Consider the following 15746-nt stretch of genomic DNA (forward strand, 5'->3'; position numbering starts at 1 on the left):
GGAGGGCAATTTTGTCATCATAGCGGAAGTTAAATGATTGTGTGATTCTGCTGCAGGCTGGGAAATCTTAAGGACTCTCGAAGATTTTTATGATTTAAAAAACGTTCCCACCTTCACAGGAGAAAAAAAGAAATGAGTTACTTTTTGTTCTTCTTTACGTCCACCTTAAAACTTTGTGTTCTTAAACAGTTTTATTAAACATCTGGACAATAATGACTGCCACTGCACTGAAAAGTGTTTGGAAAGCAGCGACTGTTTCCACACTGACCACACACACACACACACACACACAGCAAACAAGTGTACTGCTAAACACCCGCGCACACCGAGACAAAAAAAAAAGTCTAAGAACTAGATTTTAATGGTTCTTTATCTGTTTTTTGGGGGGGATAAATTATCCATTAGATTTCATCATATCTTGCTGGGGCAATTACATCAAGAAAATGATAGCGGGCACAGGATCAATTATGCATGCCCTTGGCCAAAGACCAAGCATCGGGCAGAAGGAGAGGGCATGTATACACACACACACACATGAAGAAGAGGAGGATCTCATAGATGTGGCCCATCAGTTCATCTTACTGCCTAAAAAGTTCATACGCTTAATAATTTAGCTGTGTTCTGGATACAGTTTCCCAGCTGAATATTAACAACTTTGAAGTGAGTAACAGCAGCCAGAGGTATATATATATAGTGTGTGTGTGTGTGTGTGTGTGTGTGTGTGTGTGTGTGTGTGTGTGTGTGTGTGTGTGTGTGTGTGTGTGTGTGTGTGTGTGTGTGTGTGTGTGTGTGTGTATTTGCAACGGGCTAAAAGAGACCTCAGGAAACAGGCCTCGTGAGTCCTACCAGAGACAACCCCTCAAAACACACACACAAACACACACCTTCCACTCGACTGCGTCCATTACACCACCGTTTGTAACATTGCTCATTTCTGGGCAATTAAGAATTCCTTTTCATCGCTATGTAGGTTCACATATCTCCCTCACAGCACTTGTACACAAACTGGGAAGACATGAGGAAAACGAGGTGTGTTTGTGTGTGAGGCTGAGAGAGAGGCTAAAAAGATGAGAGGAGGAAAAGCAACAAAGGGAAGCGGAGAAGAAAACATGAAGCTTAGCGCCCTCGCGTTAGTTCTTCTTGGTTGCTGTTCTCACTTTCTTAATTGTCCAGCCTCGTTATTTGATTTTAAAAAAATGGCTTTATTTCATCGACTTTCCCCCCCTTTTGTCTTCCTCTCACAGGAGCCTTTTTCAGAATGAGTTTCTTTTTGAAGGCGTGCGTACAGGTGCTTGCATTTTGTGTGTGCACGTTTTTCTGCTGAGTGCAGAACAATGGAATTCATTTTCTTTCCGTCTCTTTTTTTTTAAAGAGTTTTCACCGATGTTTACAGAGAAACTCACTTAGCAAGACGAATCGCTGTCTCCAAAATGGCAGCCTTAGATGGAGCTGGGGAGGGACGAGGAGAGAGAGAGAGAGAAAAGAGAGGTATCTGACATCTGTTTGTTCAAGGAGAAACAGAAAGCAGTAAGAAGGGGAGGGCGCTAAAAATGAATAGGCTGACAGAACGAGAGAGCGAAAGAGAGATGAGCATTGAGAAATCATTTTACCATGTCAGGACCGACACGTACAGGAGCGAGCCAGATGGTTTGCATTGGGTGTGCTTTGTAAATTTGTGTGTGTGTGTGTGTGTGTGTGTGTGTGTGTGTGTGTGTGTGTGTGTGTGTGTGTGTGTGTGTGTGTGTGTGTGTGTGTGTGTGTGTGTGTGTGAGACGAGCAGTGTAATGAGGGAACAGACGAGACATCATGTAAATTAAATATGTCCAATCTCTGGCTCGCCTCTCAATCTTCACACAATAAAAAAAAATGTTACTTTCATTTATATCAGCCTAACAAACACACCCAGCTCACACAAACACACACCCACATATCTCGAAAGCAAGGCACGAATGAGAACATACACACGCACACACAAACACCCGTTGACATGCCAGCTCTGACAAGCGTGGCTGATGTGCGCCACGAATGTGCATGGTAATAGGCCAATCAAAAATGCAAAACAATTGGCAATTACTGTGAGGACCTAATGGTCATTAGAATTTACAACTAGGTAATGAACTAAAGTCTGCCCACTGCATGCATATTCATAAAGCCATTTGAGCTTTGAAGATTAAAGTAGTGCTTAAAATTCAAATGAGCCTCCGCAAATTATCAGGAAAAGTCAGTGCCGCCGCCGCCGCCGCTGCTGCTGCTGGTCCTGGGTGTGTTGGTGACAGCGATGGGGGAGTTCCCCATATGTGCTGTTTGTGCGTTTATGTGTGTGATTTTTTTTAAAGTATTATTAAGCGGCGTGTTCCTCAGCATCTCAAGATGGAACAAGAAAAATTACAGGTTTGTTTGTTACCTGACATATCACATGAAAATAATTTTCTGTGGCAATGTGATGGTTTTTTTAACTCATGAATGGAAATATTCAATTACAGGTTTTTAAACGATACCAAATGCATCTGAAATGTATTACAATTCTTTTTTTGTAATTCCACACCAACAGTCATGTTTTTCTTCTTTCAAATAATCAATATTAAAAGAGCAAATACTGCCAGAAACCGTGGGATCAGGTGTTTTCCTGGATTATGATCCAACAACGCTGTCTTATACAGAACTATTACGTAATGTAAAGGATTCAGAAACGTAGCCAAAATTCGACTATATGCCACGATACCATTTAGTTGAGGACAGCAACTACTGGAACTGTTGAGCGTAACAATATGCCATTTGGTTTTTAACAACTCAGTGGTTCTGGAAAAAGAAGAAGAAGAAAAGATGATACACAGTTCTGCTACTTGTTAGCACTGTCGCTCATGAGAAGAGTAGGGGGCATCATCAAACCTGATAACAATATAATTTTTCCAGAATTTTGCCATTCGTGGATAAAGAGTCAAATCTGTTTCAGAATTTGTGACAAAGCATTTTAGGAGTAAGTTTTTATTATCTTTTATTAATTGTTCATCAATACCGATCAATAAAATAGCTGTTTGGTTTGTAAAATGTTAGAAATTAGCAAAAAAAACCCCACATCTCTCACATTATTTTTGCCTACAAGAATTCACATTTGCGGCTGAAAATGCTGATCAGCATGTCTGGTTACTATGATACTGGCTTTGCAAACTAAAAGAGCGAGGCTCATACCTGCTGGAAGTGGATGAGGGAGCGTTTCGGGCTTCTTGTATTTCTGGTGATTTTAGACTGCAGGAGTCAGGCAGTTTAAGGTTGTCTACTCTGTTGCCGAGAGTCAAACGTGTTAAACAAAAAATGGAATGACATGCGTTATCCTACTTTGAAGAGGACTTTATTTGGCACTACGAAATGCTTTCAATTTGCTGACGAAGGACAGAAAGTGGAGGGGAAAAGGTGGCGGGAATGACAGAAAGAAACAGACTGATGCACGTAATGCCAAAATAAAAGATTAGACCCACTCATACAGAGCTGTGCGTGTACAGTAAACACACACACAGTCATAGGGTGTGTGGTGTGTGTGCACGGCCCTCTGCTGCAGTTGTAGTAGCAGTTCAGCCAAGCGGGGAACATAAAACCAGAGCGAGGAGCCAGGCTCCTCCACACATATGCACACACACACACACACATGCATTGTCAGCTCTGGCACACTTCACAAAGGGATGTCCTGCATCCACACTGCCAGTTCACACACACACTTGTGCCACAGTCATGCAGGCCTGTTGTAATGACAGGTACATCTGCATGTACATGTGAATATATGCATGCGTGTGTACGTGTATCTGTGTGTGTGGTGTTTAGAGCCAGGCTGTAATCCAGTGGCCTATATAAATAAGCTTTGTAGTGTATAAACAGTTTTATGAACAGCCCTTCAACTGGCTTCAACATAATAAGAGAGCTGCGTTACATGTGCACCCCCCGAGCAGACCGAGCCGAGTGCATGTGGAATAAACACACACACACACACACAGAGTGAGCAGCGAGTGAGCCAAAAACAGCAGCTTTCCCTCTCACCACGAAGAAGTAAATGCAGCATGGATGTCGAATCATTCGCATAAACACAAAGAGCCAGATCAATAAACAATCCTCCATCACAGAGCGCGTACAGTAGTGGGCTTTGACGTCACGGACGTCGCGGACACGCTGTCACCGCTGTAAATACAGCAAACTGCTTTTTCTTTTCTCATCACGCCTGCCGCTGTCATTGTTTTGGAACGGGGTTTTGCCGGCCATGATCATCTGGAGGTGGTGGGGGACGGGGTCTTTTTGTTTCAACTGATCTGTCGCTGTGTTTGGCCGACGTCGCTGCGGCAGAGTGTCTGCGCCGCACTTCCCAGGGATCAGCTGTCAGTCAAAGTGTGTGGGCAGCGTGACGTCTTTCCCTCTGATTTTTCTTCTTTTTTTCACCCTTTGATGTTGTTGTTGTCTCTTGGTGGCGGTGGTGATTGCTGTCCATGCCCTGTTCTTTTTATATTTAGTCCAAACCCACTGCACATATAAAACTCATCACTTCCTGTGGAAGCAGGGTTTTTTGTCCCAGGAAGACTCAGCAGACAATGCTGTAAATAAAAAACGGCTCTTGTATCCATTTTAAGTCATTTCCCACAGAGCTGACAAAGCTGATTTGCACTGTAAAAAATAAACAAAAAAAAAGAGGCTTCCATGTTTTGATCTTCCCATTGCACCTTATGTAATTTCCCACTTCATAGACAGTTCATGCTCTTCTTCTGATTAATTCAAGTCAATTCAATTCACAACAGCAGGCACTTTCTACCCCCCTAACATTCACGAGGTCACCAGCAACCTGTTCAGGCCTAGGTTCAGGTTCACGTCTAGCCTTTTGTATAATATCAGACATACTCAAAAGGAAATCGTACAAGAGAAGTAGCATGAAATACCTGTTTTGCATGAAGCTGAGATGCATTTTATCCCTGACCCTAAACAAGTGGTTCACCTGGCGGATGTGAAGAGGTTAATTAAAGTAAAAACTAGGCGACATCAGAGCGAGATTCCCAATGATCCCTGTGAGCAAGCACCTGACAAAAGTATGAAAGAAAGAACGCCACATTAAGGATTCTATTGTGTGATTTTAATCTATTTGTTATTAATATAATGAGCACTTTTTATTCTACATTGATTATGCCATGATCCGTGTGCAGAGGCATACTCAGCACATGTGCACACGCTCTCTACTCGTCTACTTACTCCAAAACCACCGTAAATGTAAACAGTGTAACATGTGCAAATTGAAACGGACGCTTCCTGCCCAACCGGGCGATGATTTGGAGGAAAAGGCTCCAGCTACTTTTGCAAAATGTTTTGCATAAATAGTAGAAGCCAGCACGCCTTTGCAACAATAATACATCTGCTTTGCATTTCATTGAAACGCTGCCATCTTCTAAGAAGCACTATAACAAAGTGAATCTGACGGTGACAAAGAAGCTCAACAGATCAAAGGTCACAGCAGCCGAGGTCAGCCTAATATGCGTCCAGTGTTTCAAAGAGTCTTTGCTGGAATGTCACTTTACTTTCCTTTGTTAGTCCTACTTCAGTCAAGAAATCAGCTGTTTAATGTCCCCTAGGGGAGTCACAAGTAACCCGGCTGATGTTTCTGTGATGTCATCAGGGTTACCTCACGAGTCAGCCTCACAAACCGCAGCAACCGGGTTTGAAGGATGAGGGGAAATTCTTCTAGAAGCAACACTCGCTGCAAGGGCCCCCCCTCTTTTCTAGGATTACGTAGATTTACTGTCATTTCAGTCGTCTGAAGGACTCACAAACTGCACGTGTACAATCAGCAGTCAGATCTGATAAAGACTGCTTGGAAGGTTTGCCCAAAATAAACCTTTAAAAAAGTTCTACTTCTCCTACCATCTTGGAACTCTCCACTACATATAATGTGCATGACGTAGAGGCAGCGAGGGTTACAAACGTCAGGACACATCGTGCTTTTGCTGTGTCACCATCCAGCTTTGCAGAAGTTCAAGATAACTAGAGTGGCTCTCTAAATGAAAATGCAGGCTACGTTTTTGTTCAGCGCTGTGACTTATGTAAAAAAACTATGAGCATTATAAAACAGGATAAAGGGCGAATCAACAGGCTTGTCTTTGTTTTATTGCTACTCTTTAACACTCAGCACCAAAAGGCTTTTTTTTCCTTTGCTGTTGTCCATATGCAGAGCTTCAGTTACTTAATCATGAATTTTTTTTGTGAGCATCAAATAGAAAACATTAAGGCCTCTCTGAAGGATTATGAACTTTTCCCACTCATCTCAGTGTGCAGCATGCTCTACCCTGCTGCTGATGTTTCCTCGCACACACCGGCAGCATTTGCGTTCGGCAGGCTTCCTTCAAGACAAAAGCCACATTCCCACTGTTCAAACGCTGCACTCGAGGCCGCTAAACAAAACGCAGTGAAGGGAAAGAATGAAAGAAAGATGGACATAAACAGAGGGAGGGGGCAGCAACAATAGATTAGTGATGGCAGCCAGCGTGTGAAATCTCTTTGTAGGCTCGCTGGGATGCGCCACAGCACAACACACATGGCCGCACACGCACACACATACACCGAACGTACTGTAATTGATTCAGTATCAATTGGCTGTCTTGGATTTGCATTGACTGCTAATGTTGCAGCGAGATCAAGAGAGAACGAAAGAAAAAGATAGAGAGACACCAGAGCCAAAACAGAAAAAAAAGAGAGGACGAGGACAGACGTGAGATGGAGAGCGAGCGATCTGACACCAAGCCAGGCAATGAATGGGTGTTAAAAATGCACTAATGTGTATTGAGGTGGGCAGCATTAGCCGGTGATGATAAGCTAATTGCTAATCAGTAGATCATAGACTAACAATGCTCATGTTACGAGGCTTTGAGCCAGGATGGCTCCTCAGTGGGTTGACTAGCATGAAGAGCTGCATTTGCCTTTTTTTTTTTTTTTTTTTGGAAGGAAGGAAGGAAGGAAGGAAGGAAGGGAAAAAAATGGGAATGATAAATTTGTCTCAAGAAATGTAGCGATTTATCATCATGTCCAAGCGGCGATAATATCTGGGTTAATGAGCTAATATTGATAAGCTAATTCAGCTTATCAGCCAATAATTCTCAGTGAAATCACTGGTCAGTAAAGACGAGCAATTCTCCGCACTGGCCGTGTATCAATTTGAGCTCATTAACACAAATATTAGGACTGGTTTTCAGCCCTTTGTGCTAATTACGAGAAATCAACTGACAAATCAGGACAGCGCGGGGAAAAAATGCATTAGCCGTCGAAGTAATCCACGAAGAATTGATGCTAAAATTTCAATTTTCAAGCCTCTTTTTTTTTTTTCAATTTGAGTAAAAGGAGCAAAGATGAAGACGCAGCCATTCACACGCACACACGCACACACGCACACACGCGGAAGCCCCACTCTTTTGAGACATTAGCGATGCTGTTTCTGAATGAGGGATGCCTCAGGGATTATAATCAGAATTTTCATCTCAGTCAGGGATTAATAGAATAAATGGGCAAGAGAAAGAGAGAGAGAGAGCACTAAATGTGTGTGTGTGTGTGTGTGTGTGTGTGTGTGTGTGTGTGTGTGTGTGTGTGTGTGTGTGTGTGGGTGGGTGGGTGAGCGTTTACGCTGGCTTTTTTGCATCACCGATCGGCATTTTGCCTGTACAGTCCTCACTCTCTCTCACACACACACACACACACACACACGCACACAGGTGCGTGTCAGCTCTACTCGGTCGGGGCTGTTTGATATGTAAATAGCAGCGTTCCAGCACAAGTCGGACGCTTTGTGTTCCTCTGAGCCTCACAGCCACTCTGTGCTTCTCTGACCACAGACATATTTTACAACAAGCAGTCGGAGCATCATTATATACATGAGAAGATACATGCAGGAAAAAGTATGCAGCGATTAAAAAAAGGGAGGAGGGGGTGCTGTAAAATAATTCCTCCAATGTGAGATGAAACATATTTGGTTGTTTCTAAAAGAAAGCAGATGGAGACGGAGCAACAACAACAAAAAAGGGGGGAAGGGAAGGAAAAATGAAGATGGTATGGTCCTATTTTATCTGATTTAAATGAACAGAGTAATAATGAGGCAAAAACTAAACCCCAGTAGAAATTCTGTTAGACTGAAAATACTGAGATTAATGACAAAGCATGTGTCTACAAGTGTGTAGATTTTTTTAATAATGGCATTAATTGCATTTCTGTTTTAAGGCCTATCTGTGGGAGCAGAGGCCTCATACACAGCAAGGAGGAAGCAGCAGCCCTCACCTTGCTTTGCTTGTGTGTGTGTGTGTCATTGTTTTTGGATGGCAATAATCTCGGCTGAAATTCCAGCAGATTATTACTTTTTCTTTCACATATTTACTCCACCGTGACAGTTTGAGGTCAATTACGATGAAAGCTATGGGTTTGGTCGGGATGGGAGGGATAAGAGAAAGAGAAAGAGGAGGAGGAGGAGGAGGAGGAGGGAAACGCTGGCTTTGATTATCGGCTATCAGACTGAATGTGTTGCGCAAATTCAGCATGTGAGGTTTGTGCTGGTGTGGATCCAGCGGCTGGGAGAAAAGAAAAGAAGAGAAGGGAAGGGGGGAAAAGGAGAGCGGACAGGGTGTAAATAAAGCAGACGGACAGTTTAAAGGCTGGGGTTTTCCTTTTCCAGACGAAAATTCCCAACATTTAATAATAATGCTCGGCCGGTCTCCCGTCCACCTCGACATCGACATCAGACAAGATATATAACGCTGCCTTCTGAGCGTACAGCTGTTCCTACCAAGACGTTCCCACACACAACGCTATTGAAGCCACCAGACGCCGGTATTATGATGTAAATCGCTCTAATAACCCAGTTTAACTGGTGAGCGTCTGAGTGTGTGTGGGAGTGGGAGTGTGTGTATGGGGGGAGTGTGCAATCAAACATGCAGACGCTACAGAAAGTGAAAAAAAAGTCTTTCTAGAACCGTAGAGACAAAGGTCAAAGGTCAAACCCATCCCGTTTCCTCGCCTCCACTGTAAATTTTGAGCTGGTGGTTTCGATCACGTTTGCTTCCTCAAACGCTGAAGCGGAAAAAACAAACTGCAACATTTAGGATTCCCGAGTTACGTTCAAGCGACAAAGTGTGCTGCGTTTCAACGCGGATGCGTTTCCGCTGCTCCGTGTCATCTCTCTCTCTCTCTGTAACAGCTAATTTAGTACAGGCAGCCCGCCACTAAAAACTACTGCTAATTAAAATGCACGAGAAAAGAAAGAAAGAAAGAAATGGCGCCGCAACAAATAATTAGTGGCGTTAAGACGCTTTAAATAAACGACTTTCCCTCCATGAGCAAAACTTTTTTTTCTCCCCCCCTCCCTCGCTCTGCTCGCCTCTCATTTGATTCCTGGGAAAAGGAAGAGAGGCGGAGCGGCTAAAGTGGAGGAAAAATAGCCAGTTTTACCTATGAAGTCTGGCACGGAGGTAAACTCAGAGAAGAAGAAGAATGAAAGCTGATGGAGAGCTGGGCTGCATTTAGTCGGGTAAGATGTGGCGGTGGGAAAGAGGGGGGTGAAAACCACACCAAGAGCAGGACACATCTGCTAGGGCCACATGAGAGGGAAAAACACACACACGCACACACACATTTCATGCACACAGATTCTCTGCACCCAAACTCAAAAAGAGGCCGCAGCTACTCCCCAGACTCAAAGTCACACACAAACACACAACTAATGCTGACCAGTGGCACCACAAAGTCAAGGTCACCCTTAGCTCTTTGCAACTGGCCTGTGGGATTCAGTCACTGTGGCCAAGCTGGGCAAACTGGGAAAACACTCACATTCCATAACACACAGACACACACACTGGAATTTTAGGGGAACTGTAGAAGGGGTGCACACACGCTTTTTGTTGATAAAAACACACACATGTAAAAAAAAATTTAAAAGAAAAGAAAGAAGAGAAAGACGCCCTAAATCAAACCACAGGGCGTCAACACTGGTGAACCCTCGCCACACCTGTGTTGTTTGTCTCACAAAGCCCCCCCCACACACACACACACACACACACACAAACACCTCACACGCTCCACCCCCTTCTAACCACTAACAGCCAATCAGATTTCTGTCACGTGTGTGTGTGTGTCTCAAAAAAAAAAACCCCAAACAAACAAAAAAGCTTCCTTGGACATAAAATGTGAAATAATGAAAGCAAGAGCTCAGGCTGCAGAAAGCACACACATCCGCTCATCTGCAGCAGTGAGCGCATCCAAAACACTGAGGAAATAATCTCGACAGTGAGCGCGTTAGAACACCTACGGGTGACATTTCTGACTGTGTCTTGGTCACTTTCTGGCTTCTGTCTGATCTGAATGGTTTGTTCACACTTAAGCTGATACTGAGGGGTCCTCTGGGGATATGATCTTGCCACATGGTGGCTGTGCTTGTATCCAGAAAGAGGTGATGTGTGTTGGTTGGTGTGAAAGCAGTTCTGGTTACCTGGGAGGGGCTCCTGTTTGGGGCAAATGCCCCGGGGTGATGAGAACCGGTCATCATCTTCGTCTGCCAGTGTGGCCTGGACACCCACTTCCAGCCTCCGGCTGCGCAGGGAGCCCATTGCAGGCGAAGGAGTGAGGGCCAAGCCAGGGGAGGGTGAGGGGGGCTTGTCCAGCCCCCTGCCCACAGTGAGGCAGGGCGGACCGTGGCATCGCTTCCTCTTGTGCTCAATGAAGAGCAAGATGTCCGCCAGGGGGAAAGTGGCCTGGCACTGGCCGCAGGTCAGCAGGTCCTGCTCCAGAGACGGGTGAGCGTCATGACCCAGCCGGGCCAGCCGGCCCACGTTCGAGCCCGGGTGGTGCCCGTTGAGGCTGCCACTCTCCTCCGAGTTCTCCGAGCAGCGCTCCGACAGCTCCTCCGACGAGACAACAGCCGTGGAGAGGGGCTCAGCTGCTGGCGAGTCAGAGGGGAAGAGGGAGAGAAGAAGACAGGGGTGGGAGGAAAGAGGGAAATTAGAAGGCGATGCTTACTCAGAACAGAAAAGCAAAAACCACATGTTTATATTTTCCTTTTCTCTCTCTCCTGTAATTCGAACCTATTAATACAGTTGTTTTTTTGTTTTTGTGAGAATTGATGACAAGGAAGAATCCACAAAACCTCTCTCAGTGTGGATCACAGTTAGAGAGACACAAAGCTAAATAAAAGGTCGGCATGCAGCACGCACAATAAGGGGGGTGAGAAAATGTGCCTTGTAATGATAGAAAAGCATGTAATACAGGGAAAATGATTACAACGCGAGCCGGTGTGGATCACAACAATAAATGGTGGGAAATTCTATCCTGAAAAGCTGCAAAGCTCCAATCAGATTGCTCCAAGATAACAATTTGGTAGCCAATGAGAGCTTAGAAAATGATGCTTAAACACAGTATTCACCGAAAGAAAAATAAAATAAAAAAAACTAAAGATGTGGACGAGTTTGACTTGCCTAACCTTGTTTGTAGAGGGTTTGATCCTGTAATCAGCAGAAGGGAAAACTGTCACAAACATGTCCAACATATGTGCCGGGGAAAGGGAAGAGAGGGCAGGCTGCACGAAGAGAGTGCGTCTGTGTGTGTGTGTGTGTGTGTGTGTGTGTGTGTGTGTGTGTGTGTGTGTGTGTGTGTGTGTGTGTGTGTGTGTGCGCACGCGTGCCCGTGTGTGTGCATGTATGCGTGTGGGCGAAATAAAACTCTTCCCTCAATCCTCGGCCTCGATTACATGTGGCTGACTTATAGTTCTTAGATACCAGGCTCTTGTACAGCGGGAAAATCGCCCCAAAATGAGCCGTTCAACCCGATTCCTCACCCCTCCGAGGCCGGATTAACTCCTCGCTGCTTTTTTTTTTTTTAAGAAGCCTTTTGTGGAGGCCAGACTCGTCCTGCAGCAGGAGGGAGAGGAGCGGCGCAGTCGGCCGAATTAGGGAGGCGAAACGGGAGAACATAATTCACCGTCCCTCTTTTAAAGAAAATCTTCCAGTCCAAGGTGAAGAGTGTGACTCTGCACTAGCCGCCTGATGCGTGTTGACCTTCTTTACTCAGCCGCCAATTTCACATTTTAATGAACTTAAGACCACAGAGAATCAAAAAATAGATTTTAATTTTCACTGTCTGGCTGATTGGTACAGATTTTGTCTGATAACAGGGATAGGTTAGAGCTCCTGCGTGTGTGTGTGTGTGGGGGGGGGGGGGGGGGGGGTCTAAACGTGGACTACATCCCCTCAAGGAAATATCATCAGAATGCCGCAACCCTGCGCGACATCTGTGCGCAAACTGGGACATGAAGATAACATGGTAAATTCCACCAAGACCGCAGCCGCTGCTGCTGCCCCATCAACACCCCCCCCCCCACCCCACCCACACACACACACACACACACTCACACAGTCACACTTCTCTTTGATTTAACTTGGGTCAACACAATGCCACACAAGTTACACAACAGCTCCCAGGAGGAGGAGGGAGGAAGAAGAAGAAGAAGGGGGCATTAAATTCTCCGGATAAAACAACAATAACAACAAAATCTAATGGAAGCTGCATAAGCCCCTCACCTCTAAAGTTGAACTTGAGAGGGGATGTCTGGGGTGTTTAGCAGAGAATGAGGAGAGGAGGGCGAAAGACCTTAAATAAGATTTGATTCAAAAAGCATATGAACGCTAAATTCAACAAAACGTGTTTAAATGAGAGCCGTGTGTCTATTTTTAGAGCAGTGCAGGTAGATGAAATAAACAGGCAGAGAGGAGCAGAGAGGAGGATTATGTGTCTAAATCCACATGTCGGATCATGCACAACAAAGCTATCACATTTCCTAAAGGAGGGGGTGGAATAACTGTAAAAAATAAAGTTATAAATGTTTCATCAATTAGAAAATCATTTCAGCTAAGTCCACCGTTAAAGTTCCACCTCTCTCATCGATCTGTAAAAGTAGATGTTTAAACTGCTGGCTGACTGCCTCCCAGAATTTTTTTTTTTTTTTAAATACCATCTTGGCAAAACATGAAAATGACTGATAATGTAGTTTATTCTAGAGGAGGAAACATCACTGAAAAAATAAACAAAACAATAAAACCCCACTGTTAACGTTTTAAATCCAGGCTGGTCTGTATGTGTAAAAGCAAGCACTGGGGCTGCGATGAAAATGATGTTCTATAAAAAACTGAAATGTAATAAAAATTAAAGAAGAAGAAGGGAAAAAAATCGATATTAAAAACACAGGTGCTAAAACTGAAAACTGACCACACGATGTTGATTGGGGTTTTTTTCTGAGGCCAAAAAATCTGAATTGCTTTAGTAACAAAATTTATGCAAAAATAAAATAAGCGTGTGTGTGTGTCAAGTGAGAGCTAAAGGGTAGGGGGGAGGGGTCAAAAGTCTGCAGAGGTGATGTATATTCTGAGTGTAAATAAATGATGCACAAGAACAATAAAAAAGAAAGTAGGTTTGAGGTGATGAAGAGGAATTCAGGATGGGGATGTATGGTGGAGGTGGTGTGTGTGTGTGTGGGGGGGGGGGGGGGTCTCCCTGCTTTTCTTGTTTTCTCCCCCCCTCCCTCTTTCCTTCCCCATGTCTTGTACACTCTCCCTTTATTCTAAAGAGATCGCCAAATAGTAGCCCGTGCAGATAGGGGCGGCAGTGAAACTCATCAGGTCCAAGTCGAGAGCCGGATTTTCTGATCGCACTCTGCCTCCTAGCGACGGCACGCGGTCATTGTGACTGTCACCCAACTGGACACACACACACACAGACTCATACAGAAACACACACTCTGTCTCACTCCAACAGCCTAACACGGGCTACAGCCAGTCAACATACCGAAACACCGAAGCGTAAAGATGCCCAAATTCCCTCGTTTTCGTGTTTGCGGGCACTTTCCGTCGCTGAAAACGCTGCGAGGCGGCGCACCGTGCGGCACATGGCGCGGTGATAAACGCCACTTTGCCAATTGCCCTGCAGTTTCTCAGCACACTCATCTGCTCTCTCTCAAAATATCACGCTGAAATAACTCTGATAAAGTGAAATTAATTAAAAGATCCGGCGATAAAAGAACGCCGTGCGTAAAAGTAGATTGTGTCCACGGAGTTCAAACAATTTTGTCAGTTTTTTCCCCCTCACACACGCTGCAGCTCCAAAAACCCAACGGGCTGGCATTCATATCTTACCTTAGCTCTGTATAGCTTGGGAATCTATTTTTTTTAAGTTGGTCCACATTTATCTCTGTGGAAGGAGAGAAAAAAAGACGAACAAAAAGACCGAGCTGGCTATGCTGTCGTCCTGTTGCTGTTTCTTGTCTTTAACTCTGAACTGCAGGAGGATCTGCACTTTCAGGAAGAAAGCCTCTCATCTAAACTAAACATCAATAAACAGCTTTTACACGAGAGGCACAAGGATTTTTTTTAAGTATAAGAAAAATATCGATCTGTGTCGTCCGTGTTGCTGATACAGAGACTGTCAGACACAAGATTTTTGTCCCCCCCCCCCCCCCCCTCCACTCGATCCAAAAATCCACCTCCAAGTTTTTTTGTTTTTGTTTTGGGGGGTTTTCTGAAAATAATCCCAAAAAAAGAAGAGATGTGAGAGCGAGCAGATGAACAAGCAGCATGCAGAACTAGCAGGCAGCGATATTCCGGGGTGAGTTCTCCACGAAGCTCCGCGGAGAGGACGCGCTCTGCTACCGGCAGCCCTGCGCGCTTCCACTGACCGGAGCGACCGCGGGGGCACCGGAGCCACAGCGAGTACATTTAACAGCCCACAGAAGCGAGAAGCTGCGGCGGGTTTATACCCACACACGCAAAACTTTTTCTCTGTGACAGGCTTTGAGGAGGAGGGGGGAAGAGATCTCCGAGCAGCTTTTACGCACGGAGGTGTCGCACTTTCTCGCCACGCTGTTTAAGTCCAGATGACCGCGGGTCCGAGCGGTGCGTCCGGTGTCCAGGAGTTCCAGCTTCGCTCCCGCCCCCTCCCCCCCGAAAAATCGTAGCTGAATGAAGTGAAAAGGGACCCAGAAATGACATTTTGTTTTTCTCATCTTTTACTTACGCGAAAAATCCCGTTTGCTTAAGTGCTGGGGTTTGCCTTGCTTGCGGCGAGACATGGTGGCTGGCGGCGGCGGCGTTCAGCGCGGATCACATCGGGGAGAGCCAGGGTTAGAGAGGAGACTCCGGTGGGGCAGGAAAAAAAATATCTTCATCCAACGCCTCTGACATCCACGAGAAGAGGAGGCGGAGGGGCAAGGGGAGGAAAAAAAATAAAAATAAATTAGAAATAATATAAAGATGGCGCGGAGGCGAAGATGGATCGCGGGATCGCCGTCATGGCTTTTTTGAGAAAGGAGAGCAGAGAGAAAAAAGAGAGAGAGTGAGATAGAGGTGGATGGAGAGAGAGAGAGAAGGGGAGAGAGATGGAAAAAATGGCAAAAGCCCCCCCTCCCCCCCACACACACACGCCACCCCTCCCCTCAACCCCCCCTCCACCCCCCACCCCCCTCTGAGCCGTGCAAGTTCAAGTGCACGGACGTGACGTTCCCGGCGAACTTGAACGTCAGGCGATGGACAGACACCCGACATACAAAAACATGGGCAGGGCCGAGGCACCCGAGTGGGAGTGGGAGTGGGAGGAGGGACGGACGGGACGCGCAGTAACAACACCAATGGACGGTCATTAGAGAGAGAGAGAGGGAGGGAGAGACAGAGAGCTCGGAGGGAGGGGGCTGGACATGAGAAATAGACCCGGTG

The 15746-nt window shown here is 45.4% G+C and overlaps 1 protein-coding gene across 3 annotated transcripts in view; it reads right to left on the bottom strand.

Moving 5' to 3' along the window:
* The window catches only part of bcl11aa (BCL11 transcription factor A a), a 56460-nt gene that overhangs the window by 35157 nt on the left and 5557 nt on the right, over positions 1 to 15746 (bottom strand). Inside the window, exons 2-3 of one of the 3 annotated variants that reach the window (XM_080869343.1) lie at positions 15052 to 15209; positions 10484 to 10933 (exon numbers count right to left, since the gene is read on the bottom strand). In XM_080869343.1, coding sequence (XP_080725469.1) covers positions 10484 to 10933; positions 15052 to 15106 — 505 coding nt within the window. In that variant the 5' untranslated portion in view covers positions 15107 to 15209. Of the gene's footprint in view, positions 1 to 10483; positions 10934 to 15051; positions 15318 to 15746 lie in introns of those variants that run through there. The other 2 variants (XM_080869344.1, XM_080869342.1) reach the window with 2 other exon arrangements.

This window comes from Rhamphochromis sp. 'chilingali' (genome assembly GCF_963969265.1).
Source record: "Rhamphochromis sp. 'chilingali' genome assembly, chromosome: 20".
In the NCBI taxonomy this organism is placed as follows: domain Eukaryota; kingdom Metazoa; phylum Chordata; class Actinopteri; order Cichliformes; family Cichlidae; genus Rhamphochromis; species Rhamphochromis sp. 'chilingali'.